This window comes from Catharus ustulatus, chromosome 10 (assembly GCF_009819885.2).
Source record: "Catharus ustulatus isolate bCatUst1 chromosome 10, bCatUst1.pri.v2, whole genome shotgun sequence".
Lineage (NCBI taxonomy): Eukaryota > Metazoa > Chordata > Aves > Passeriformes > Turdidae > Catharus > Catharus ustulatus.
Genome location: NC_046230.1, coordinates 17949320 through 17976742, shown reverse-complemented (window position 1 = coordinate 17976742; position 27423 = coordinate 17949320). Strand labels below are relative to the sequence as shown.

The following is a 27423-nucleotide window of genomic DNA, read 5'->3' as shown; positions in this document are numbered from 1 at the left end:
CGCCGCCGCTGCTCCCCCTTCTGCTGCTCTTGCTGCTCCCCGGTGGCCGCCGCGCTCTGGAGGGTGAGTACCGGGCGGGCGTGCCCGTACGCCGCACCGGGGCCCGGGCGACCGCGCACGGGTGCACGCATCCTCCGGGATGTCCCAGGCCCGCCGTGGCTCAGCGCGACTCGTCGTGGTGCCGCGGATGCCCGGTTGTACCGGCGGAGAGCTCGCCGCCGCAGCCCCGCTCGCAGCGCTTAGCCGCCCTCAGTAGGTTTCAGAGTCAACGCCCCGTGGAACCGAGCCCGGAGCGGCAGAGCCGCGGCATCCGCGGCCGGCGGCTGCTGGCAGGGAGCGGCGCCTCTTTGGATACTCGGTTCACGTTTCGAGGCTTTTCGCCACGACCGAGAGGGCTGGAAAATTAATATTTCTTTCAGTGGAAGCTCGCGGCGTGCCAAAACTGGTGGGGCCGCGGAAGGAGTGTCCGTGTGCCGTGTCCGGCTCCATCCCTTCCCCGGCAGGGCTCGCCGCGCCCGCTGCCTTAACCCCCGAGGCTCCAGCGTGGGACCTCCGGGACGAGTGGCCACGCGTGCCGCATCTACCCCCGAGCGGGTCTGCGCTCCGCGGCTCACGCACCCTCGAGCTCCGATGGAGTTGGGAATGGAACGGGGAGTAATTCTCTCCCCCTTGGAGAGTGAACCCAGCTCCGCGGGGCAGCGCCGTTGCACCCCCAGCTTTGAGCGAGGAAAGAGGCTTTTGGCCCCGCTGGGGTACCGGGGGTTCCCGGTCGGGCAAGACGGGTCGCACGGGGGAGAAGGAGGAGAGGAGGGCCCGGACGGGTTTTTGTCTCCGCACAAAGTGTGTGGGGCTCCAGCCGGAGTGCCAGGGGCGGCGGCGTTCCGGTGTCCGGTAACCGAACCCGCTGCCGGAGTGGCGGGAGGGGGCTGGGGAGGGAGGGATGGAAGGGAAGGGAGATCCCCCGGTCGGAGCGGAGCTGTGGATGCCCCTGCCCGGCGAGGGGGCGGCGGGGGCTGCTCGGAGGCGATGTCGTGCTTCGGGCTCCCGCTGCCGTCGCCCCGCGATGCGAGATTCGGGCCGCGGCGCCGGGGGTGGCCGTGGGCAGGAGCCCTCCCCCGCTGCGGTTCTTGGGGAACGTCTTTCCTCTAGCTTTGGGCTTTGTAGAAAGTTTAGGGGGTTCTTGTTGTCCACGTTCTTTTTCATCCTCCCTCCGTGCGATTTTGTTTGTTTTTTCTTTAAAAGGAAAAAAAAATTAAAACCCCTCGTTCTCTGTACGCTGTAGAAATCAGAGCTGTGGGCCTGCCGGGTCCGTGAGCTCCCGGCTAAGCGGGATCCCCGCGGCAGGAGGGGAAGGGAGAAGCCACCGGCGCTCAGCCCTCGCGGGATGAAGGCTCCCGAGCACCCGCCCGGGGATCCCTGCCTTCTGGAGAGCTGCCGGAGGATGAAGTTGTGGGCAGGGAGCCCGGCGGGGCCCCACGCTTGCGGGTAGCCCCTCGCAACCTGCTTCCCATCAGCGGTTTAGGAACTTGGGAAGGATGGCTGGTGTGGGGGCTGGCAGCACCGGTGTGTATCCCCTGGGGACAGTCCCTCTAGTCTCCGGGGAGAGAGGGAGCCCCAGCCTCTCCCCCACTGCCATCCGGGGATGGAGCAGTGCGAAGAGTCGGATGGAGAGAAAATAAACAGCCCGTGCTGAGGAGTCACTGGGCTTTTTCAGCTTCCTGAATGTGTGGAGGGGTCAGGGGCTGAACATGCTGTCTGAGAGGTCAGGGCCCAGCTGGGTGCCGGCCCAGTAGGACCATGTCGGGACTGGCTGGAAGCTGCCCAGCGGTTTTCGGGCTGGCCTCGATTCCCCGTGAGATTCTCTCTTTTTTCTTTTTTTTGCTTTTTTTTTTTTTTTGCTTTTTTTTTTTAGATTGTTTTTTCCCCTTTGTTCTTGTTCGAGCTGGAGGGAAAGTTGCAGCTGGCCTGGAGACGCTTCTGCCTTGCCCAGCTTAGGGGAGCCGCTGTTCGCATCAGGGTCAGCGAGCTCCCGCTCTTAGTGCTACGTTTGGCATTTCTGTCCATGCTCAACGCTGCTTCCTGACGGGGACTAGCGCGTTCCAGAGGTTACTGTAAATCTCATGTGCACGTTTGTTTGGATATTTTAGTGCTGATCATAAATCTGGCATGGCCATAAATCTGTACGCACGTCCTGCAGACAACGGCAGCGAGCAGTCCCCAGACCCGGCCACTTCACCGTCCCCTCCGAGGTGCAACGGGCTGGCTTACGGCTGCTGCCAGGCTGGAAGCGCAGGGGGCTTTGGGGCTGCATGGCACTCCCCTTTCCCAAGGGGATGGTGGGGAGTTGGGTTTCTTTACAAGGCCCCACGGGGGTGGAGGAGAAAAGCCGCGCTCGGCAGCAGCTCAGTGAGGGCTTTGTGCTGCCGAGGAGAAAATGGTTTCTCTCCAGATCCTGTAAGTGCGCTGGGTCTGTTTGAAGTCACAATGTGTTTTTCTTCTCCGGTTGAGCAGTCCCCCGAGCTGGCTGCAGAAGGAATGCTCTATCCGGGGGCAACAGCGGATCCTTTCTCCAGTGCAGGGGTTTGAGCAGAGAAGTTTGTCCCAGCGGGGCTGTGGGAGCAGAGGCCCTGTGGGGAGTGGATGCGGTGGAACAGCATGGGGAGTGTGCTGCGTTCCAGGCCCTTGACGACCATCCAGGGGTAAAAACACCCCAGGCTTCAAAACACTCTGGCCCAAGGGAGCACGGACAGCCACAGATTGGATCTGCCTGTCGCCCTGGGGGTGTGGGTGGACTGGGACCTGCTCTCCCTAGGAGCCACTCTCCCAAGATGTTACTGTCCTGAGCAGCCTCTCTGGATTCAGAACTCCATATAAACTTGGAGTTTCCCACGTGCTTCCCCATGAACTCCCATGCAGAAACACTGTAGTTTACTTCACATAGTCCTGAGCAGACTTGGGCTCTAGTGAACGCAGCAAGGTTTCTAGGGGGGGATTTTCTTCATCTGGGCTCTGCCCAGTGGCACCTCCCAGACCCCAGCTGAGTGTTACAGATTGACCACACTCCTCTCTACACTGGCAAACCTCTGCTTAATTGACCCCTGTGCTAGAATGCCAGGTATTTTCTTGGCAGAGAGATTTGTTTTCTGTTTAATTGCTTTTCACAGAAATGGCATGTTTCTTGGCGGGGCAACGGGTGAAGTTGGCCCTGCTGTTTTATGGATGCTTGGGGTAGGGCTGTGAGGGAAAGTGGGTCGTGGGGCTCCGCAACACTCACTGGATTCATTAAATCTCCCGTTTCTCGGTAAAAGCTGCGCTTGAAGCCTTCCTGTCCGTGCTCCCGAGGAGGGGAGGAGAAGGGCTCTCCTTTGTGTCAAGCAGAGCATGTGGAGAGGGAGAACTTGGAGCACCAGGGTCCATTTGCAGCCCCACATTTCTCTCTCAGCGTACAGCAAGACTGTGGCTGCCAGGCCATGCCTGCCCAGCCCTTGCAATTGGGAATAGCGGCCTCTGGTTTTTAAGGAATGAACCGAAACTCCTTGTTTTGTTATGATGACTTATTGCAAGAGATATTTGGGGAAACCAGTTTGTTGCATTTTCTTTCCGTGAGCCGTTTGCTGCTGCCGCTGGAGCAGGGGAGCTTGGCGTTTAATTAAAACAGCCCCAGCAATCTGAATCACAGACTTGCATGTTTTTAAAATTGTAGCTGTTCCTGTTGTGCTGAGTCAAACTGGTTTGTCGGGATTAAGCGTCTCCGCCTGGGAGCCTCGCTGGGGGAAGGGTGCTGGGGCGGCCCCGGGGTCGGAATCCCCATTCCCAGCTGGTGCAGACCACAGGGTGGGTGTCAGCCTCCCCCAGAGGAGAACCCTGGGAAAGGGGGACTATACCCAAAGGCTGCGGTGGAGCTGGTGGTTGCCGTCGCCACAAGCTTCTCAGTGGTTGAAACCATAATGAGCTGCTGTTGTTTCTGGGTCCTGCATGTTCTCATGAAGCGCTTGGGGGATGGTGGGAATGGGGGTGCCCCTGCATGGACAGGAATCTCCTTGCAAAGCCCCGTGCCCCAGGGGATGGGCTGCCATCTTGAAGGCCAGGCAGCCTGTTGCAGTGACACTCCCACCCGCCTGGGACCGTCCCATTTGAAGTCATGTTTTGTTTTTTTTATTGCATTTTTGTTGTTGTTGTTGCTCCAAACCCAGCCCTGCGCTCCGGCTGGGCGGTGCTGGCAGTGGGGCAATGGGCCGTTCCCTCGCAGAGCTGAGCTCCAAGTGGGAGCCATTTTGTAAGGAGAGCAGGTGGGCATCCTGCCTTTGAAGGGACAGGCTTGGTACTACTGGAGAAGCCTCATCATCCTGCCATTATCACCCACCCTCAGCATGGCCACAGAGGAGTCATGGAGCTGAGCTTGAGAGTGGGGCATCATCCCCTTTCCGCAGGGCCACATCCATTTCCCACAGTGCCTCCACTCCCAGAGGGGCTGCATCCCTCCCCTGGCTCCTGCTTTCCCCTCGGCACAGCGCAGCCCTCCAGCCGGTGGTCTCTGAGTCGGGAGGTAGCGAGCCCAGTGCTGTCTTCGCATGGCCGCCCCGCTGAAGAGGAACGGGAGCCATCTTGAGAGGAGGCAGGAGCGCAGCGGCAGGGCCGAGCACCGGCCCCATGGCCGCGCTCCATGCACGTGCCAGCGTGTGCTGCCTGAGGGTCCCGGGCTGGGACAGGGGGAGGATTTTGCTGGAAGGTTCTCTTTATTTTATTTTTGCCCACTGCTAAGCCCTGCTGCGCTGCAGGGCCTGGCATTTCTCACGCATGTGGCAGGAGCTGTTGACAAACACCTGTTTCTCGGCCCCCTCCCCAGGAATGCCCCGGGGGCCCTGCGGGGGCTGCGGTGCTGCAGGGGAGGGCAGCAGGGATGTCCCCTCCCAGGGGAGCCCTCCCCCAGGATTCTCCTGCCCAGCAGCAGCTGCAGGGGGATTTGAGCCTCCCTGTTCCTTTGTGAGGTGTGTCTGTTGCGCAGGGCTGCCGAAATCCATGCCTGTCCCAGGAAAGGGACACTGCTGTCCCCATGTCCCTGCACCCAGTCCTCCTGGTGTACCTACCTCTTGGGTACTCAGTGCCTGCCCAGCAAGGGCTGGGGCGCAGGGGGACCCCGCAGGGAGGGGGGGCACGCACACGCGGCGTGCTATCCAAGGCCTTTTTTTATTAATGAGAAAAATGTGCAGGGCTTGAACGATCGCCAGGAACAGATTTATTCTAGTTCCCCAGAAATTAAACCGAAATGAAGGAGCGAGTCAGCCCGGCCCGGCACCCCCTCCTGACTCTGTGCTTGTTTTAACTTTGGAAGAATCTGACTTTGGGGGTGGGGGAGGTGGAGGAGGGAGGGGGGGGCAATATTTGGGTTTAAGCAGTTCCAGATGGGCTTGGTGCTCTCGGAGAGCTGAGGAAGTGAGCAGAGAGCAGCGCGGAGATTTGGGTAACTGCCCCAGGCAGTAGAGAGGAGGGAGATCTTGGCAGAAACTCCCACTCTGCGCTGCCGGGATGGGATGGAGCTTGGCAGCCAAGCTACCCGTCTGTGGGGCGAGCCTTTGGATGTGCACCGAGTAACCTTTTTTGGGGAAGGGGTGGGGGATTTTTTTTCTTTTAAATATCATTACTCCTTCTCTGGGCACTTTCCAAAAGTACAACCTGGAAAAAAAAGGAGCTGGAGGGGGAGAGGGGCCTTTTGGATCTCAGCCTGATGCAAACAGTTGCCCTGCGGAGGCAGGTCTGCAGTACCGACCGCCTTTTCTTCCTTCCCCTGGGGACTTTGGGGCTCTTCATCTACCTGCACCAGCCCAACTCAGCTTGGTGGCCCCATGGGGACACCTGCTCCATGAAACTATGGCCACAGGGCAGTGGGGTCACAGAGAGAGGTGGCAGGAGTGTCACCATTATAGTCCTGGAAACAAGGGTGTCCATGCAGGCCAGTTTGCTGCCTATGTCCTAGTCAATGGCATTTGTGGCTCGAACAGGTCTGGCATCTCCTGATCAGATGAGTTATTTCTGTGGCAGCAGAGGACGGCGGCATGGCCATTCCTGCTGGGGACGGCGACCTATAAATCTGTCCTGCCTGCTGGCGTTAGAACTCCTGCCTGCCTGGCACGGCTGGTCACATTGTCCGTATGGCAGAGAGCTGCAGCGGGCAGCCCCTTCCCCTGGGCCAGGCAGGGACATTCCTGTCCCAAGTGGGCAGTCTGGCAGCCGGCAAGGATGAGAGGCTGTCTGTGGGATCTGTCCATTCCCTTTTGTACACAGCCTGGCACAGCAAAAGCATCTTTTCCCCCTGGACAAGCTGAAGTAGCAAGTACCGGGGCACATCCACTACGTGGGCAGGGATGGCAGCTCTTCCTTGGCCAGGCTGACCCTGGCGTAGCACACTGGGCTCTGACATCCGAAATCCCCGTGGTATTAATAGAACTGTAATTGCAGTGCAGGGCTGCGCTCAGGCAGCTGGCTCCTGTCCTCTCCCTGCCTTTCTGCAGGACCAGGGCCTGGCAGTGGGACCTGGCAGGCTTTGGGCAGCGGGCTGCATGTGTCCTTGGCATGCAGCTGGAGGGTGGAAGCTGCTGTCCTGCAAAAGTCCGAGGCTCCAAGTGCTGTTCTTTAGAAGGGGGTGCACACAGTGTGATGCAGGCGGGTGCTGGAGCCCAGCTTGGCATGGCCCTGCTCATAAAACAGCAGAAATCTGCCCTTCCCGCCTTGATCCACTGCGTGACCAGGCGGAAAGGAGCACTCATCCCTCCCTGCATCCCAGCCGCTGCCACTTGATCTGCCTTTTGCAGAGCTGGCACCTGTCCCCTCTCACATGCTTCAGTCTGTCTCGCAGCCATCAGGAAACAGCTCCTGGTGAGGAGCACGTGGCCGGAAAACCCTCTTCAGCCAGTTAGCGGATGGTGGGTTGGCGACAGGGCAGGGCTGGATGGAGGTAGCATTCCTGTCCCCCTCCACCCCATGTGCCGGGCAGCTCCCAGTCATCTGGAATCTGGATCTGGCCATTGCAGTGCAGGACACTGGGAGTGGATGGGGAGGACTGTGAGAGAAATGCAGGCCAGTGGCTCAGAGCCGTGGGACTGTCTTCTGGCTTGAGGTTAATACCCCAGTGGAGGTGTGGGATTGGAAAATGAAGGATGCATCCTTGGAGCATCATTGGAATTGGAGTTTTGGGCCCTGCTGTGAGCTTACCATGGTGCTGGCAGGGCTGGAATTGGCAGTGGTGAAGGATGCCAGGACAAGCAGTGCTGCCCACCCCTGGCCGGACTCTCTGGGCAGGGACTGCCTGTCTTGGTGTGTGCATGGGCCCTGTGTGCACAGAGGGGCCTTAATCTCAGTTGGGGCCTCTGGGCCCTGCCATAATGCAGAAATAATGAGTCTATTATTAAGTGCCCACAGTACTTCTTCACTCTGGTGGCTCGCCTCCAGCAGCAGGCAGAACCTGCCCCGCTTGAAGTGGATGTGTCATCATTTGCCTCAGCAAATCCGATCCCCTTTGATGATGGGCCAAACGCCCTTGGCATGAAGGGCCACAGCTGTGATACAGGCCCCTTTTTTTTTCTTTCTTCCCTTCCTCTCTTCCTTTTGTTCCCAGTTCATTGACAAGTCCCTGGCTTGCCTCAGACCAGGGACAAGTGGACATAGTGGGAATGGGCAGTCAGAGCCCCTGTGCCTCCCTGGAGAGGGATGGGTGGGGGGCCGGCTCCCATGGCAGCCTGGCGTCTCCCCCCTCGGCGCTGGGGAGCAGCAGGCGCCCTGCTCGTCATAAGGACAGGTTCCCAGCGTGGGCGGCGATAGGGAGTGCTCCAGCCCTTCCCTTGGGCTGAACCGCACTGCCTGGCCTGCCCAGCCTGACAGTCGGGGAGGGTGAGGGTGGGACCAGCACAGCCCCCTGGCCTTGCGCTGGGCACTGGGGTAGAGAGATGTGCAGGGGGTCCCTGGAGGAGATGGGATTCCTGAGGGAGGATGAGGGCATGTGAGTTGCGAAGCGTGCTGGCAGTGCTGCCAGCCCCGTCTCTGCAGAGAGAACTAGCAGACAGTGCCTGCCAGATTCTTCCCCAGTCTCCAAACACCATGCCTGGCACCTTCACCGTGGGTAGCCCCTGACCACCAAGGGTGCCTGCTGGTTCCCTGCCTGATGCCTCCCACGCTGGCTGCAGCCTTCTTCCCTGCTCTCCTGGCTCTTGACTGCATCAGCAAGAGCCTCTCCTCCCTGCAGTGCAGCTCTGGCACAAGGGGCTGCCAAGTGCCGAAACCTCCCAGTACGCCACCTCCTGTGCTCCAGAGCTGCTGTCTGTGGTGGGCTCCATCCATGGAGCACATGGGCTGAGCAGGACGGGAGAGCTTCCTTAATGCAGGCAGCATGTGGAGAGTCCCCTGGCCTTGGAGCAGGGACATCCCCTGCCTGGGAGGAGGATGGCTACAGGGTTTAGCTGGGGTCAGAGGAAGAACCCTCCTGGAGGAGGAGGGATCTGGGTGAGCCGCATGCTTCAAGAAAATGTGTTGCGGGGTCTCCCAGACCTGACGCGCTCACAGGGCGCTCCTGTGGCTCAGCTTTTGTGTATGGAACGCTTGTCAGCGGGAAAAGTGCAACCTCAGGTTCTCTCCCACAGGCAGCTCTTTGTTCCCAGATAAAGGACCTTACACCAAAGGCCCTTTGTGCCGCTGCTCAGAACAGTGCTGGGATTAATTGTACCGATAGGTGCTTGAATGGGGAGCACGCAAGGCCACTCACTCCTGGTGTAATTATCTTCAAAACTGAGAGGGAAATTAAAATATGCAGAGATGCCCCTTTTGGTGGCTTTTTGACTAGCAGGCAGTCTCCAAGATTAAAAATGCATCTCTGAACAAGCTAGCTTTCCTTCCAGAGGCGAAAAGCATGGTGGTGTGGGGAAGAGGCATCTGGCACCACTGTGGTAGAAGTCAAGCCATGTCCTGGGGCAAATGGCCCAACCATTTATGTGTCTGCAGGAGCTCAGCATGGGTCAAGTGGCCACATACAGCCGGTCCGGGCCACTTGCTCCATGCTGAGCTCCTGCAGACAGGGTGCCATGGTGTGTGTAGCTCACAGAGAGCATGGGCACGTTGCAGAACAGGTTCCTCTGTTTGCAGCAGGGCTGCGTGGGTGTCTTTACTAACTTTTCTCCCTTGCCTTCTTCCAGGATGCTTTGGACTTGCCTGAGCTGTCTTCTCATCGGGCCTTAGAGCTGGCATCCTATATTGCCAGTGTATCCTGATAAAAGCCATCAGTCCACATATTCAAAGGAGAGAATGTTCAAAGTGGAGCTTATTGGTGGAGACGATTGAGTCTTCCCCAGTGGCTTCATCTTGAAAGAATTTTGATATTTCCCCCCCTTTTCTGGCTCAGCCATCGCTGCCGCGCGCGTCTGCCGCTCAACAGCGCGAGACGGGCTCTCTGGGCCTCTTAAGGGGGGAGTTCAAACGTTTTCGCTGGCCTCAGACCATGCGTGCTGCATTCCTGAGCCTCAGCACCGGGAGAAAGAGGTCCCGGCTCCAGCTCCAGATGGGTCCTTGCCAGGGCTTCAAACACCTAGTGAACTGCTGGGGACTCTGTGGAGGTGATGGGAGGGCTGCTGGTAGGGGACCACTCGTCTTTGCAGCTCAGGATATGCTTGGGAGGAGAGACTCAGGGCAGGGAGGAGGCAGCCAAAATGATGCTCACAGCCCTGTCCAAGGAGTAAGAATCTTTTCCTGTCCTGAGATCCCACTCTGCTATGGAACTCCTGCTTCTATGTGGAGTCAACCCTGGCCAGCTGCACTTGCTGAGCATAGCAAGGCTCCTGCTCCATCCCTTGCTTTTACCCAGCTGAAGGTAAGGAGAGGACAACTCCCAGCACTGCAGACAGTGATAAAGCAAGCCTTAGGGTGACTTCCCCAAGCTGGCGAAATTGGGAGCCAATTTCCCGTTGACTAATGGGACCAGGCTCTTGCTGTGGTGTGCGGGATTGAAGTGGCTTTGAGTCACTGTTCAGCCAGCCCTGACGCCGTTCACGTCCCTCCACAGCACCTGCAAACCTGAACCGCGCTGGGAAATCACCGGTGACACCTCTCAACCCCCCTCTGGCACCATGGGCCACAGGGAGAGAGCAGCTGCTTGATGCTGGACACTTGTGCCCAGTGCTTGGGCTCCCCAGTCCAGGACACTCTCACATGCCCTTTCATGGGGGGCCATTGCTTGGTGTGCCCCAGTAGTTTTGGGAAAGAGGACCAGGTTCAGGGCCGGACCACGGTGAAAGCTCTGTGGCACCTTTAAGGGCTGAGAGCAGTTTCTGGTACTCAGTTCAGCATGTGCCACCAGCCCCTGGACCACACAGCATAGAAGCCCACAGGACCTTCCACTCATGACCTTCACAATGGCAGGCTTCAGGGGTCTGGGAGGTTCCACTGACCCCACCTGGGTCACTCCCGTGGCTGCAGGAAACCCCCTCTGCCCTCTCTGCTCAGCCTGTTTCCTTTAGCTGAGCAGAGAGTGTTGTTTTTTTTATTATTATTATTCCCTCTCCGCACTCTGTGTGGTTTACGTCGCTCTCACACCAGCAGCCAGCTTGGCTCTGTCAGTTTTTTCCCTTCTCTGCTGGTCAGATGGCAGATGCTGCCAAATTAGGATGCAGGCAGCGAGCGTCTTGTCCAAGCTGAGGTTCTGCCCGCGGCCAACACTTGAGGGGAAGGACGCTGCTGGAGGGAACAACTGCCATGACAAGGGCTTCCTACACGGGGCCTGCTGCTGTGCAGGAGAATTCCCACATACTCTGGACAGGTTTGAGAAGCAAACACCTACCATGGTCTGGTCAGTCCAAGCTATGCTGTGGCTTGCCACAGCATCCTTGTGTCGCTCTATTTGCGGGCACACCCTGCCACCCAGATCCCCATCTCCCCAGCCTGACTCACCGCCACAGCCGCTCATCCATCAGCAGCCCCAGCCCTGAGAATGCAAGGCATCCCTTCCCCGCTCCTCCTGCAGAAACAGCCCCCAGTTGGCCATGCCAGCAGCAGGGCCCTGCACTGGACCTGCACAGAGTATCTGCACCGGGAGTTGGCAGCTCTGCACTGTGAGTGCTGAGCACACGCTTGGCTCTGCTCACCGCCAGCACAGCGTGTCTGGGCCCTCGCAGCACCACTGTGCCCTTATTAGGGCAGCCAGCACAGGGCCTGTCCCTCGCAGAGGTGTGGGCAGCCCCCTTCTGGAACCTGCACCCCCATCATCTGGCACTGCCCACCCGCCCTGGCAACCACCCCGTGCAGGGGTCTGGGAAGTGCAGCAGCGTCTCCAGTGGTCTTGTGGCCATGCAGAGCCGGGCTTGGGATCCTGCTGGGGCTCAGTAACTGATGGTGTGGGAAATGGGATGGGAGAGATGGCGGCTTGCTGGGCAGGTAGTGCCATGGGACTGGGTAAAGGCTATCTTATGGGTGCACAGTGCCCATCCTGTGTCCCTCCCCTCTTGCATTACCTGCTTGATAGAGGGCTTCTTCCTTCTCTCCTTCTGTTTTTGTCAGATGCCCCTAGTTTGTATTGAGAAACAGCAAATAACCACTTCCCAGGAGCCATCTCTGCCCTGGTGTCTGTTGTAGATGCTGCCCCTTGGCACCTCTCCTAATGGGGAGCTGGCACCACGAGGTGTTTTCCTCCCTTTGTCCCCAGTGCCATGTCCACTGCTAGTGCCACCGGCCCACAATGGGACTGTGTTTGTGTTTGCTCTGGGTTAACAGCCTGGGTGAGAAGCAGGCTCGCTGGCCCAGCTGGGAACCTGGCAAGCCACAAGGCAGGTCAGATAGCCCACGTGTCCCCAAACGTGCCTGTTTATCTGTGCCGTGGTGGCACCCACAGCCTGTGCTCCCAGCCTGCCTGTGGATGGTGGCCTGGGAGCTGCTGGCAGGTCTCCCCAGGGAAGGACACGGGAAGAAGGCGTTTACCTCCAGTCGGGCTTCATCCGAAACCCTGCGATGCGTGAATGCTTCCTTCCTCCTCCACACTTCCTCCCTGGCTGGGTCAGCCTGGGGTTTTCCTGGGGTGGAAGGAAAGAGGCTGAAATTGCCTCTTGCTGTGAGGCTGAGCCATGATGCACAGCTGAGCTGCCCTGGCACATCCTTGTGCCCCAGCCAGTGAGAGTGAGCAGTTCCCAGCACGCTGCTGGGACTAGGAGAGGCTGGCTCCCTGCCCTTCATCTCGAGCCTGGGTGGGCTGACAAGTGGATGCATGGATGGGCAGCCTTTGGGGAGCTGCATGGGGTTTGGGATTGGGCCATACCTGTGGCCGGGGAGGGGGATGCCCCCATCAGCGAGGTGTTTTTGCGCTGGGCCTGGGTCCTGCTGGGTGCAGGTAGCAGAGACCCCCTGAGCACACCAGGGTCTCCAGGCATTTGCACCCCTCTTCCACCAAATCCCCCTAAGGCAGAAGAAGGTCCAGAGGACCCCAGGGTGCTGGGGTGCCTGCTCTCCTCCAAACAGCCTAAGGGCCAAACCTGGAGCAGGGCTCACAGGGCCAGCAGCTCAGAGAGGGGCCATTGGCCCCTGAGCACGTCAGTGTGCTCCCATCCTTGTGTTTCACTCCTGGTTTTTGCGCGTGGTGCTTGCGCGGAGCCACGCGGCTCTGCCTGGGATTAGCGACAGCTGCCTGCAATTGCAGCTCTTCCCAGACAAGCGTCTCGCTCCCCCAAGGCTGGGGCTGGGGCTGTTTGGGGAATGCTGCCGGGGTGGTTTGTCTTGTAGTCTGCTCCAGGAATGTTGGCCAGACGGTCAAATTCTTCTCCCCTCTTGTAAAATGAGTGATGTGGGGCGTCTCTGGGAGAGCAGCCTGCCAGTCCCTCCTCCTCTGGATAAACCTGCCTGGCCCGCACCACCCTGTCATGGGAACAGGCCCTTTCAACCCCAGCCACAGTAAATACTCACCCTGCCAAAGCAGAGGGGGAGGGTGCGGACAGGGGCGCCCGGTCTTCCTCCTTTGGCACCCCCTGCACTGCCTGGGGGGCACATTTGGCTGTGCTAGTGGCTGGGAATGGCAGCCTGTCCCCATCTCCCTCTTGCCACCTGGCCAGCTCCTCGTCCTGCTGCTTGCCTGCTCCAGCACAGCTCTCCGGGGACGCCTCGCTCTTCCTGTTCTCTTGACAGGAGAAGAGAAATCTGGAGTCTGTCTGCGCCGCTCCCCCCCTCCTCCCACCATGTCTCACCCCCCAAGTTGCTGTTTTCCACAGAAATGTCAGGCTCAGCTCTCCTCTCCCCCACTCCTCCTGGTTTTTTTCCCCCTCTAATCTTGGCCTTCATCTCCAATTACTTATTTCTCTCCTTGCTTTTCTCCAGAGACCCTGATGGACACGAAGTGGGTGACCTCTGAGTTGGCATGGACAACTCATCCAGAGACAGGGGTAAGTTTAGAACCAGCCTTGGTCCTGACCTCCAAAGAGCAGAGCTGGCCCTGGCCCCATGGGAATCATGATTGTTCACCAGTGCCTTTGTGAAGCTGGCTGCATCTTTCTCCTTCCCTCCTGTGCATATCCTCGCCTCATGAAACCATCTCCTCTTGACTCCATGCCAGCGGAGTGGGAGTGCCGTGGTCCCTGGCCTGGGTTGCTCTTAGTCACCTTGATGACCAGGAGGGTTGTGACGGGTGGAGGTGCAGCTGCTGCTCTTCCCTGTTGACTGTTGCCTGTTCCCTCCACCCTGTGCCATTCACAATGTGTCCATGGCACTGATGTCCCTGGCTGGGGATCTAACCCTTTCCCTCTCAATCACAGTGGGAAGAAGTCAGTGGTTATGACGAGGCCATGAACCCTATCCGCACGTACCAGGTCTGCAACGTACGGGAGGCCAACCAGAACAACTGGCTTCGTACCAAATTCATCCAGCGCCAGGATGTCCAGCGTGTCTATGTGGAGCTGAAGTTCACTGTGCGGGACTGCAACAGCATCCCCAACATCCCTGGCTCCTGCAAAGAGACCTTCAACCTCTTCTACTATGAGTCAGATACGGATTCTGCCTCTGCAAACAGCCCTTTCTGGATGGAGAACCCCTATATCAAAGTGGATACAATTGCCCCAGATGAGAGCTTCTCCAAGCTGGAGTCTGGCCGCGTGAACACCAAGGTGCGCAGCTTTGGCCCTCTCTCCAAGAATGGTTTTTACCTTGCCTTCCAAGACCTGGGAGCGTGCATGTCCCTCATCTCCGTCCGGGCTTTCTACAAGAAATGCTCCAACACCATTGCTGGCTTTGCTATCTTCCCCGAGACTTTAACGGGGGCCGAGCCCACTTCCCTGGTCATCGCACCAGGCACCTGCATCCCCAATGCAGTGGAGGTGTCTGTGCCCCTGAAGCTGTACTGCAACGGCGACGGCGAGTGGATGGTGCCCGTGGGAGCGTGTACATGTGCTGCTGGATATGAGCCCACCATGAAGGATACCCAGTGCCAAGGTACGTGCATGGCAGAGCGATCGTGGCTTTTGTCCCCATGGGTGCGGTGATGTGACAGAGGTGGTTTTGTGCTGGGCTCGGTCTGGTTTTGAAGGCCTTTCCCTGATGAGTGAGCAGGGTGCTATCTCAGAGAACTGGTGTGCAGCTTGACTCCGAAGCCTTAAAACCTTCGTGCAGTGTCTGCTGGGACACGGGGGTGAGCAGCCACCAGTGCTACCCTGTGTGGGATGCATCGCCTTGCACAGAGCTGCAGCTCAAGGCATGGTCCTCAGCAGGGATCCAGCACGTTTAAGCCTTTGAGCATTACCAAAAGCTCTCTCTCATCGCTGCTGCTGTATCCAGCATCTTCCCTCTCTCCCTCCTGCAGTGCTCGTGGCTGGGGCGAGTGATTGTTCTTGGCAAGTGTGATTTCACGCTGCTTGTGCGGAGGCACTCAGAAGCCCTGGTGGTGAGCAGGGCTCCGCTGTGGGAGAAGCCATGCTGATGCATGCTCCCCCTGCCAGTGCTGAAAGCTTGCAGCAGGGATGGTAGGAACCAGCACGAAGGCAGGGGATCTGAAGCTCCTTGTTATTGCTGGAAGGGAAGGAAACGTATCGTGCTGGAGATGTTGGGGATGGAGAGCCACCCTAGCAGCGGGATAGCTCTGTGTGGGTCCTGCAGTTGCCATGCTCTCCCACGATAGCTTTGGTGTTGCTGTTTAACCCCATTTTGGATGCATTGATAAGGAAAAATCTGTCTGGAAGAATGTTGCACTCCCTTGGAGTGATTTTTTTTCTTGGGAGCTGTCTCTGGCAGGCAGAACCCTGCCCTGGGGTGGCTGGGGTTTAGGGCAGAAAGGTTGCCGTTCCCCTTGGCTGCAGGCATTGTACAGGGAGTGGGATGCTGGCTGGGCCCCCAGCACTGGATGCCTTGTGCTCACCGATGACGGGATGCTTGGCGCCGGCCCTTTGCTCTTGGCAGGGGCCATGTGATTTGGGATGACCTGTGACGTGGGGCTTGGGCCAGGCTGGCCTCCCTGTTGGCTTTGGGAGCAACATAGCTGACAGCCTGCTGCTGTGCCTAGTTAGGGAGAGGTCGGTCTCCACAGGGCCTGGGCTCTGCCGAGGATCCAGAGCCTGCAGCACCATCAGTGCCAGCACAGTCCTGACTTCAGTGCCACAGCCCCCTGCATCAGTCTTGTGAGCAGCCAATGTGGCTCTTCTTGAGCAGATGGACACCAGTGCCAGGCATTTATCTGCACTTTGAACTGCACTGAGGTCCATGCTCCTGGGGAGCTGCTTTCCTTCTTGCTTGGACTGGGAGATCTTAGACATGCATGATGTTGGCTCTTTCCCAGCAGAGAGTGGGGTTTGGGCACAAGGTGACACAGTTTCCAGCCAGTGCTGAGGCTGTGCAGAGAGGGAGCATCCCAAGGCAGGACAGAGCTCCCCAGAGTAGGTTCAGGAGCCTGGGGCAAGGTCCCAGCTCCACGTCCCCAATCTGGACAGACCCCCATGTGGCAGCTTTTCCAGTGCCTTTGATTTCCCACCAAGTCCCAGCTTCTGCTGCAGCAGGCAGGGAAGCCACGCTGGGCCATGGGCACGTCTCCATCCAGCAGCCTGCCTTCTTGCTGGGCAGAAGCGGCGGTGTCCTCACGTTTCTCTGGGAAAGTTGCGCTGCGCTTGTAGGATCAGATTTTCCGCCATATGATCGTGTGTTTTAAGTGGAAACAGCTGAAGAAGGGCTGGGAGAAGCCGGAGCTGCAGCTCCTTTTCTCTTCTGGGCTGGATGTTCCCTTATCCCATTTCCACAGTCCAGCACCACTCAGAAGTGTCCGAGCCCATGTCATGGGAAGCAGCGTGGATGCAGCCCCCCAGCGCTGGGGTTTCATCACTCCCGCCCCAGGGAGCCTGCAGGGGCTTCACCGTGCGGGTGAGCAGCGCTCCAGAGTGCCAGATGGCATTTTAATAAATAACAATACCCAGTTACTGCTTAGATGGGATAAGCCCTGTTGTAAATCTCCCCCTTTTCCCAGACTTTCAGTGGCCTTTGAAGACCTCCTCCTCCTCCTCTTTATCTCCATCCAGAGCCAAGATTAGAGCTCGCATTCAGACCTGTTACAATGCAGCTTGTATCCCGGTCCCTCGGGAGCAGAGGGCTCATCCTGCCTGACTGAAGACACTTTCTTTGGCATGCTTTGTAAGACGATACGCCAGGCTGGTACCTGGCGCCCTACTCCTGAGTTGCCACAGCATTGATTTGGCATCTCATTCTCAGCCTCATTATCTTTATTTAATTAGCACACGGCCCTTCTGGGGGTTGTGCTGCTTCCCACACACTCCCTGCCACGCAGAGCTGCAGAGGCAGCTCTTGGAGGACAAGGAGGAGCTGCTGGCCAGGGAGGGGAGCAAAGGCTCCCACATGCCTCTCATGGGCTGGGGTTCACTGCATTCACACCCCAGGCAGCCCCTGGGGTTTAGCATTTCCCCCAGCCCCATCCCTTCTCCTTTTGGTTAAGAGGCACCCAAACAGTTCAGGGGATTTGATGTCAAGGGACTCCCCAAAAATGCTCCTGGGCATGTGCTCCATGATGGATTTGTTTGGATTTGCACCCCTTGTGTTGCTGGCTTCATACAAAGACAGAAGGGCTGCTGTGCCAGGGTGAGCAGTGAGCCCCCTCCTTGCATGTCCCCTCTGCTCAGGGGGGAGCCCTGGAGGAGAACCACAGTGCCCCCAGAGCCTGCACCCCGCTTGGGAGGGCAGCTGAGCCTGTGTGGTACCCAAACCATAGGAGCACTGGAGGTGACAGCGTCCAGCATGACACCACACCTTCCTGAGACCCATTTCTAGTCTTTTTGATGTTTGTTTTCTCGTGGCATCAGGCACTGAACATTTGGGCACAATCAGTAGGTGAGTGCAGGTCAGGCTGGGGCCAAAATCAGAATTTTTGCAAAAATAAATTTCCCTTGCAATCAGTGACTAATGAAAACATCACCCTGAATTAAATAAAAAAAATTGCCAAGCAAGCATTGCACTTGCCAACTGTTTGCAGCTTTGCATTGCAACATGGGCTTGCTGCATGAAACCCAGGAAGTGAAACTGCCTGGATTAATTGCCCGGGATTCCAGATCAAAGGCAACAGCAGGGAAGGCAGGGAGAGCTGCCGGTTTACAGCCAGGCAGCTCCACAATGGGTTACTTGTAACACAGTCGAGGAAATCTGCCCCTGCCGTCCTGCCTGTGACCCGCTGTGGCTCAAGAGGCAGCTTTGCTTATTGAATTTTTTTTCCTTTTCTTAAAAAAAATGACAAAAATTGTTTTCTCGCCTGTTCCTTGGATGCCACTTCCAGCCTCCAAGGGCTGTTCCCCTTCTCTCCCTTCAGATTTATTCCATTCACTTTTGGACTGCACTAGTGTGAAATATTTTCACCCAAAGGGTGATTATTTTCCTTTTTTTTTTAGATAACTGCCTTTTAAGAGAGACTTAAAAACAGAGTTACCGCCTCAGCTGTAGCCAGGCTGTTGCTTCCGCAGCTCTGCTCCATCTGTAGCCACTTACAACAGCGAGAAGGGAGCGAGCTGTGCAGGTTCATAAAGCACAGATCGTCCCGAACAAACCTGACTGCTGCCTCTAAAGAAATTACAGGGTTGATGGGCAAAGGGATATGATCAGTTTAATTTATCTAGGCTCAGGCGAGGCATCCTGCCTCAGTCCTACAGGGAGAGAAATAGCTGGAAGGATGCTGGAATATTGTAGTGTGAGTAGGAAGCAGTCAAACATGAAACATGGTCGTTTTGGGCTGGTTTTTCTCAGTGTGTCACAGCTGTCTTCCCCAGGGAAGGGGACCCCAAAGTTTTGGGGATGCATGCATGGTTCATTGCTGCTTCCCTGCATCCCATGCAATAATGGAGGCTGCCTACGGGATGAGTCACTGCTCTCTGCTGCTGCCAGAAGGGTTTTATTTCGGTGTTTTTTTCAGCTCCCTTCCTTGAACTTTTTTCACCAGGGCGGGGATTGTATGTGGGAATAGTACCCTCCTCTTCCCCCAGCTCTGTGCTGCAGCTCTTTGAGACAGGATCAGGCCCTGGAGGTGGGCGGCTGATGAAAATCCTGGAGGGGCTGCCAGCAGCAGCCGGATGGCCGGGTTTGCCACGCCGGGTGTGTGATGGATGCCCCATAGGGGGTGCAGGGGCAGCTTTACAGCAGGGCTCTGTTACTGTCCTCCTCCCTCCCACACCCCACACAAATCCCCTCTGTGGCTGATCTCTGCTGTCAGGCCAGACTGCCTCTCCCTGCCATCAAAACAGCAGCTCCTCTTCAGACCGGGGAGCTCTGCTTCGGTTCCCTGACCTGTTATCCTGTGGCTGTCACTGACTGTCATGTTCTCCCCAGAGGTGGCCGCAGCACAGCACCAGGAGATGTGATCTGTGTGCAGAGGTTCAGAGTTGTTATTTTATTTGAGGACACTTCAGCAGGAAAAGTGCTTATGCAAAGCTCTCGGTAGGGAGAAGGGAGCCTGGCTTCCCAGCTCCGGCTGGATGGAGTCACGTTCCCACTCCACAGCTCCCAGGCTCGTTCCGCAGCGTGCCGGCCAAGACAGTGGTTGTTGTACAGGCAGTTTCTTGCAGAGAAGAGATGACACAGCGGCTTATCCACCAGGGACCTGGGATCAGCTTTCAGCTCGGTTACTGCCTTCAAATGTGGCGGCTGAGAGCTGTCACGCTGCCACTGAGGTCTTTATGCTCTGATTTATTAAGCAGAGTTGGAAACTTAAACACTGGAGTGCATCTGGGCCTCAGTCCCTCTGCTGCTCTTCCCCTCCTTAACAGGGCTGGTTCATGGCTCAGCCTCTTCCTGCCAGGGTGGCATGAGGATGCAAAGAAAAAGCCTTCATCCCTTGTGCCTGCACTGGGCACTGCTTAGGGGTGGCAGGCAATTGCTGAAGGACAGCTCTGCCTGTCCCTTCCTCCTATGCCTGGGAGGCCACAATCACCTCCGTGCCTGTAACCCACTGGGCACCAGCTGGCACTTCATGTGCTGGAGACCAAGTGCCTTCATCCCTCCTGCATCCTTTGCAAGCACCTGGCTGTCCTTGGCTGCCATGCCATGCTTGGGCTGTCACTTCACACAAGCCCTGCTTGCCCTGGCTTCACTCTTCCCAACAAGCCTGTTCAGGGGGTTTTGTCCCTGATGGATCTGGGCTCCTCTCCATAACCAAAGCATGTTTGGCAGCTTTCTGAGCCCAGAGCATTCCTGTCCAAGAGGTTTCAGTCATCTCTCATTCCTGAACAATCTGGTTCCTTATGTGTGAATCTGCATCCACCCAGTTTGAACCGCCTCGGACTCCAGCTGGGGTGGGTCTGCCTATGCCAAAGCTGCTCTGTGACCTCTGGGCCTCTACTGTTCATATAAAGACACATTTTCTGGTGGCTTGATTGTCCCAGGCTGGGGAGACAGAAGCCCTGAACCTGCTGCCTTCCCACTGCTTGCCAAGGAGCAGATCTGTGTACTCCTTTGCCTTCCAGCCTGCACAGTTGGGATGGGCAAAGCTTTCATTTCCAAAGGGAAGGCCCAGAGGCTGGGTGAACTCAGGTCAAGGAGCTGGAGTCAGTTGAGCCATGTAGTTGGTCCTGTTTTGACCAAAGAAGAGTCTCATTGCCGGAAGGTTTGCACCCTGGGAGCAGGAAGCAGCTCCTGACACCCATCCAGGCAGAGGGGCTGGAGAGCAGGCAGTTGTCTCTGCTGCTCTCACATCCCCCTGGCCACCAGCACTGTGCTGGAGTGGGACTTCTCTCTTGGGGTTGTTGCTGCCTGGTGCCTGGACAAGCCAGGGACCCAGGACAGCACCTGGAGCTGTGTGCGGGTCCCTGCGGGGCCGGCGCAGCAGCGTGTGACTCACAGCCCTCCACACCCCATGTGGGGCTGCAAACAGCCGGAAAACTTCCACACAGGGTGTCAGGAGATGCCTCATAGCAGGAAACTTCCACTTGGCACAGCCTGGTGAAGCACCAGGAAACCTCCTCCTGTTTTCAGGATGATGTGTGACAGGCGTGGGAGGTGGGAGGGTTGCTTGCCCTCGGAGCCTCCCTAACGTGGTGGAGCGAGGAGGACGTGCCCTCCTTCGGGCCCTCGGTGCTGATGCTGCCCTGGCTGTGGCAAGCAGCGTGATGCCGAAGCAGAACCAGCGCCTGTGGGTCTCTCACCTTATCCAGCTGCAAACACAGAGGACACAATCCACTTCCTTGGGCAGCAGTGTGATGAATTGGGCTATTTTGAGGTGTGGGTCAGGTTCCTGAGGCCACTCTGCTCCTCGGCTCAAGTGTTGTTAATCCTTTCACGTGCCCCTCATTACAAATAAACACCTCGTGGTGCCAATCGGGCCGTATCCCAGGACTTGTGGCTCCTTGAAGGACCCTGATCGGAAGCGGAGGAGGGAGGTGGCAGTGATGCTGAAGCAGCTCTTCAGCCAAGGACCTGCAGGAATGTTTTCATCTCGCTCAGAACTCCACTTGAGCCGGCCTCGTGAGGTGCCACCGCCCCGGGACTGAGAAGTGGCTCAAGAGCCTGAGGCGGAAGGTTTGAGGCTGAGTGGCTGATTTTGGATGGTGGAGGCCCCTTGCAGGGGCTGCTGCAGACAGGGCTGAGGAGTTCTTTCCTTCCCAGCCTTATTTCCCCACAGCATGGACCTGGCACTGTGAAGGTTGCCAGGCCTGGAAACAACATGGTCTTCCTCCATGGAAGGGACCATGGTATGACCCTTGGGAAGGGCAGTGAAAAAACAAAACTGAGGAATGGAGCTCCTGGATGGACCTGCCCTGTTCCCCCGTACTGCTGGTGGTGACCAGTTCATCAAAGATTTGCCAGGGCAGCAAGGGATGGTCTACCCAGCTATGGTGGAAGCAGTGAATGTTTTCTGGGGTCACTTTATAACTCAGGTCTGTTTTTCTTTCCTCCAGCATGCGGCCCAGGAACCTTCAAGTCTAAGCAGGGGGAAGGTCCCTGCTCTCCCTGCCCTCCCAATAGCCGGACCACCTCTGGAGCAGCAATGGTCTGCACTTGTCGAAACGGCTTTTTCCGGGCAGACACAGACCCCGCAGACAGCGCCTGCACCAGTGAGTCCTGCTCTGGGCGAGGAGGGGAGGCAAGGGAAGCTGTGGAGGTGATGGGGTCTGTGTCTGGGATGGAGCTGTGACATGAACACACACCACCCCTGTCCCTCACATTTCACTGCAGGTGTCCCCTCAGCGCCCCGCAATGTCATCTCCAACGTGAACGAGACGTCGCTGGTGCTGGAGTGGAGCGAGCCGCAGGACACGGGCGGGCGGGATGACCTGCTCTACAACGTCATCTGCAAGAAGTGCAGCGTGGAGCGGCGCCTGTGCACCCGCTGCGACGACAACGTGGAGTTCGTGCCGCGCCAGCTCGGCCTCACCGAGCGACGCATCTACATCAGCAACCTGATGGCCCACACCCAGTACACCTTCGAGATCCAGGCCGTGAACGGCATCTCCAACAAGAGTCCCGACCCTCCCCATTTTGCCTCTGTCAACATCACCACCAACCAGGCAGGTCAGTGGAGACACCAGGGAGCAGGGGCTGTTACTTCCTCCACAGAGCGGAGTGGAGCAGAGATTTCTGTCTGACAGCCTGGGAGGCAGCAGTCCTTTGTGGTGCTGCCTAACTGGATCTCTGGGCCTGCATCTAATCCCCTGGGAAAACTGTCCTCTCTGTTTAAAGCATATCCCTAGAGGAGATGAGATCAGAATGCATGCAAGTGGAGAAGACTAGGGCTGGCAGATGCTCCAGAGAGCTCTGGATCTCATAGACCTACCCCAGAGATGCTGTGCCTGCTGTGAGAGGAGGAGGAGGAAGGAAATGAGATTTCTCTCCTGTGTGCTTGGGAAGGCTCAGCACCAGCCCAAGCCTTTGCAGGCAGCCAAGTGCTCTGCCATTCCCTCCTTCCTCCCGCTCTGGCCCTGCTCCAGCGTGCTGGTAATCTCCAGCCACTGCGCACTGGTAATCTCCAGCCACTGCGCACTGATCTGATTTCACGGGTCTTGCTGCTGGGGTGGAGCACAGAGGTCCTCACGAGTGGAGGAGGGGAGGGAGCCCCAGTTTGGGCTGGCAGGGCTCTTCCCCAGACCAGTTTGCAGCTAGGCATGGGGTGAAGCATGACCTCAGTGCTATTTCTGAGGCTCCCCTTGGTGTTGAGATCACACCTCCTTATGGAGACTTGGGGGAGGCCAGTCTCAAAGCTTTTCCACGCCTTTCCACCAAGATTACCCAAGCAGGTTGCAGGCAGAGCATCCCCTACACTGTGTGGGATGGTGGAGGAGGAAGCCTGATGCAGGTGGCTCATTCCTTCCCTGCCCTCCTTCCCAGCCCCATCTGCCGTGCCAACGATGCACCTGCACAGCAGCACCGGGAACAGCATGACGCTGTCATGGACTCCCCCAGAGAGACCCAACGGCATCATTCTGGACTATGAGATCAAGTACTCAGAAAAGGTAAAGCAGGAACAGCCTGTTCCCTCCTCCAGCCCTTCTAGTTGGCCATCGGCACCATGGCATAGGGGGGCCCTGCAGACCATGGTACCTGGGGTATATGGGAGCTAGCAAATGGAGGGTGGTTTCACAGAGGTGATACCCACATCTCCCCTACAGCAAGGCCAGAATGATGGCATAGCCAACACAGTCACCAGCCAGAAGAACTCGGTGCGGCTGGACGGGCTGAAGGCCAATGCTCGGTACATGGTGCAGGTCCGGGCACGCACTGTGGCGGGATACGGCCGCTACAGCCTCCCCACGGAGTTTCAGACAACTGCAGAGGGTGGTAGGTACCAGCACTGGGCTGCCTCCATCCCCCAGCCCTCCCATGCATGCTCCTTTCCCAGCTTGACTTTGATTCCTGCCTGTCCTTCCATCAGGTTCCACCAGCAAGACTTTCCAGGAGCTGCCTCTGATCGTGGGTTCAGCCACTGCAGGGCTGGTGTTCGTCATCGTGGTGGTGGTGATTGCTATCGTCTGCTTCAGGTACTGGCTTTTCAGAGAAGAGGGTTCCAAACTGGGTTTGGGGGTTGCTCATGTCTGCCATAGAGCTTTCCCCCTCACCTGTGGGCAGAGCTCTGGCAACTCCAGTCACAGAGTGAAGGACTGGACTGGCCACGCATGGGTCCCAGAGCAGAGGTCCTGTGGGAGGATTGTGCCTCTGCTTCGTCAGCATGAATTGGGCTCTGCCCAGGCTCCTGCCATGCATGCAGCACAACTAGGCCATCTCCTCCCATTGCACCTTGGGTGGAGGGATGGCTCTGCATACAGGCTGCCAGAGGGAAGGCTCTCTGGCATAGGCTGTCTCTGCTGGGATTTGGAAGTTGGCAGTGAATGTCTTTGCCCCATCAGGAAAGGGATGGTTACTGAACACCTCCTCTCGTCTCCTTTGGGCAGGAAGCAGCGCAACAACACCGACCCTGAGTACACAGAGAAGCTACAGCAGTATGGTGAGTGTGAGAGCCCAGCAAATGGACTCTGCCTGCCCTCTCCCAATTCCTGTCCCATGCAAAGGGGCACCTTTGCTAACAAGGGGTGGGCTGACAGCCAGCCAAGTGGCTTGGCATATGTCACCCTTGCTGCATCCCTCCTGGTGATAACTTCTGCCCTTGCAGTTACCCCTGGGATGAAGGTGTACATTGACCCCTTCACCTATGAGGACCCTAACGAAGCTGTCCGGGAATTCGCCAAAGAGATTGACATCTCCTGTGTGAAAATTGAGGAGGTCATTGGAGCAGGCAAGTCCTGGGGCTGGGCCCAGCAGGTGCCAAGACTGCTGCCTCTCACCCTGTCCTGTGGCTTACCATGCTGCTCCCCTCTCTCCTTCCACTACAGGGGAGTTTGGTGAGGTGTGCCGTGGGCGCCTGAAGCTACCTGGCCGCCGCGAGATCTTTGTGGCCATCAAGACACTGAAGGTGGGCTACACAGAGCGGCAGCGGCGGGACTTCCTGAGCGAGGCCAGCATCATGGGCCAGTTTGACCACCCCAACATCATCCACTTGGAGGGAGTGGTGACCAAGAGCCGCCCTGTCATGATCATCACGGAATTCATGGAGAACTGTGCACTTGACTCCTTCCTCCGGGTGAGCATCCATCCCCTCCTGCTCTGCACTGGGAGCTTCAGTGCGTGGGGGCCAGCAGCTCTGAGCTCTTCTCCATGACTCTACATTGTCATGCTGGTGTCCCCAGGGTTAAGTTGTTCCCAGACATCATGACTGGGAGAAGAGCAGTGGCTTTAGGGAGGAGGAAGGTGATGATGATAGCACATTAGGATCCTTCCTCAATCTGTTCAGGGTGTTGCAAACCCCTCTGATCTCTCCTCTGGCAGCTGAATGATGGGCAGTTCACAGTCATCCAGCTGGTGGGAATGATGCGAGGCATCGCTGCTGGCATGAAGTACCTTTCGGAGATGAACTACGTGCATCGGGATCTGGCTGCCCGCAACATTCTGGTCAACAGCAACTTGGTCTGCAAAGTGTCTGACTTCGGGCTCTCTCGCTTTCTGGAGGATGACCCAGCTGACCCCACCTACACCAGCTCCCTGGTATGGGACACTCGAGGGATGCACTGATCTGGGAGAGGGGGGAGACACCGCAGGTGTGCACTAAATCATGGAGCTGTGTATCCGTGCAGGGGGGCAAGATCCCAATCAGATGGACAGCTCCTGAGGCCATCGCCTACCGCAAATTCACTTCAGCCAGCGACGTGTGGAGCTATGGCATCGTCATGTGGGAAGTGATGTCCTATGGGGAGAGACCTTACTGGGACATGTCCAACCAGGATGTAAGTGCTATCTGGAGAGCAGGGAACTGGGAGCTGTAGGCTGCCTATGGGAGATCAAGTGGCTCACAGCCTGCCTTTGCCTCTCTCTGCAGGTGATCAATGCTGTGGAGCAGGATTACCGCCTGCCACCCCCCATGGACTGCCCCACTGCCCTGCACCAGCTGATGCTGGACTGCTGGGTGCGAGACCGCAACCTGAGGCCCAAATTTGCACAGATTGTCAACACGCTGGACAAGCTCATCCGCAATGCTGCCAGCCTGAAGGTCATCGCCAGCGTCCAGTCTGGGTCAGTGACATTCTTGTTTCTAGCCAGCACTTACCCCACTTGCAAGGAACACTGGAGGGGCTGGGAACAGAGCTGTGGGAGGGTGGGGATAAGAAACGTCCCTTGCTTCACTGCACCTCTCCATCCCCTGCTGCCTGTGACCTGTGGTTCTCTTGCCCTTTAGCATCTCCCAACCGCTCCTGGACCGCACTGTCCCAGATTACACCACCTTCACCACCGTGGGAGACTGGCTGGATGCCATCAAAATGGGACGGTACAAGGAGAACTTTGTCAATGCTGGGTTTGCCTCCTTTGACCTGGTGGCACAGATGACTGCGGAGTAAGTCCCTGCTTGGAGGGGAGGAGGGAGAAGGCTGGGACTGGGGCTGCTGCACACTGGCCCTTGCCTAGCTGACAGCCACTTCCACCTGGGCACGTGGTGGGATGAATTAAGGACTGAGATTCAGCATGCGATCCCAGGGGAGTTCAGGTTTAGGATTCAGCATCCAGTCCCCTCTGGTCTTAGAGGGAGGACTGGAGCTTGGCAGAGGGCTGTAACAATGGATAGGTCCCTTGCCCCACTGGGGCAGGGCCACATGTTGATGTTTCTGGTGGCTGAGGGCTGAGTCTTCACCTTTTTCTTGTAGGGACCTGCTGAGGATAGGGGTGACGCTAGCAGGGCACCAGAAGAAGATCCTGAGCAGCATTCAGGACATGAGGCTGCAGATGAACCAGACACTCCCAGTGCAGGTTTGACCACAGGGGACTCTGCATTGGAACGGACCAAGGGAACCTGCCAAAAAGGTTCAGTTTGCGGTGCAGCCCAGCTTCCTGTTTTCCCCTCCACATGGCGCTCCTCTGCCTCGGACGGTCGCCTGGGACGGGATGGGACGGGACACCCTTCCCTGGATCGAAGGCACTCATGCTGAGAGGGAGCCCAGCTTTTCGTCCCGTGTCCTGGAATGGCGAGGCAGCAACACGTCTTCATATTGAAGATGGATTATGGGACAGAGATGGCACATCCCACTTCCCACCCTGTCTTGGTGCTCATCGGTTTGAAGAGTTGTTCTGCTTCTTGGATTTCTTTTCACCCTGTTTTCCCCCCAGTCCTACACTTCCCTCACCTCCCCGAGGCCACAGACTGTTGACCCGTCCGCTGAGTCCGTCAGACACGTCCAAAACCTTCCCTAACTCTGTTCCCCACATGGAAGCAGCTGGGGGAGGCCGAGCCAGCGACAGGGCTGGGGCCACCAGCCCCAGACAATCACTCCTCTCCTCCAGCCCTGGCAAGCCCTGGGCCTAAGGGCCTGCACTGGAACGTGTCCGAAGGGAAGGCTTTGCTCCCTTTCTTGGCTTTGCACGCCAGAACCCAAACCTGATTTACTATGCAGGGAGTTAGGCAAAAAAAAAAAAAAATTAAAAAAAAAAGAGATATATTAAAAAAAGATAAGAGGGAGCAGAAAGGGGAGGGAGGGGGACCAGGTGCCCGGCTCCTCATCTCTTACCCTCTTGGTTCTCCTGGCCGGCTCTGGACTGCAGAGCGAGGCCATCAGCACGTTTGCACAGGGACCCTCCGCCCCCGGACCGACGGCAGCCGCGCTCCCCCGAGGGGCCGGAGAGCGGGGCTGGGGCGGGGGCTGCGCCGGGGGCCGCGGCTCCCCCAGCCTCCTCTTTTATGCAGAAGGAGCAGGTGCCGCCGGCGCGGCTGCCCGCTCCTGACACACGCTGTGATTGCTGCCAAAAGACTCACTCACCTTTCCCTGAGGATTCACTGCAGCCCGGTTCCTCCGAGCCGAGGGAGAGACTCCCAGCGTGCCTGAGTGTGCGTGAGTGTGTGCATGCGTGCGTGGGTGTGTGCTGGCCGCAGGACTGTGGGAGGCAATGGGCAGAATAAAGGCAATAAGAATTTTA

General features: G+C 57.6%; 1 protein-coding gene across 2 annotated transcripts; it reads left to right on the top strand.

Annotated features, from left to right (window-relative positions):
* On the top strand, positions 1 to 27423 carry EPHB3 (EPH receptor B3). 2 transcript variants are annotated; one of them, XM_033068777.1, is made up of 16 exons: positions 1 to 63; positions 13333 to 13397; positions 13767 to 14439; positions 21375 to 21530; positions 21652 to 21987; positions 22801 to 22925; positions 23082 to 23250; positions 23345 to 23450; positions 23862 to 23914; positions 24080 to 24202; positions 24300 to 24547; positions 24793 to 25008; positions 25098 to 25247; positions 25340 to 25533; positions 25697 to 25852; positions 26160 to 27423. In XM_033068777.1, exons 2-16 carry the CDS (start codon positions 13341 to 13343, stop codon positions 26266 to 26268), a joined length of 2871 nt encoding a protein of 956 aa, XP_032924668.1. In that variant the 5' UTR covers positions 1 to 63; positions 13333 to 13340; the 3' UTR covers positions 26269 to 27423. The 2 variants fall into 2 exon arrangements, with proteins under 2 accessions (XP_032924668.1, XP_032924667.1); XM_033068776.1 differs by having other exon boundaries at positions 23817 to 23914.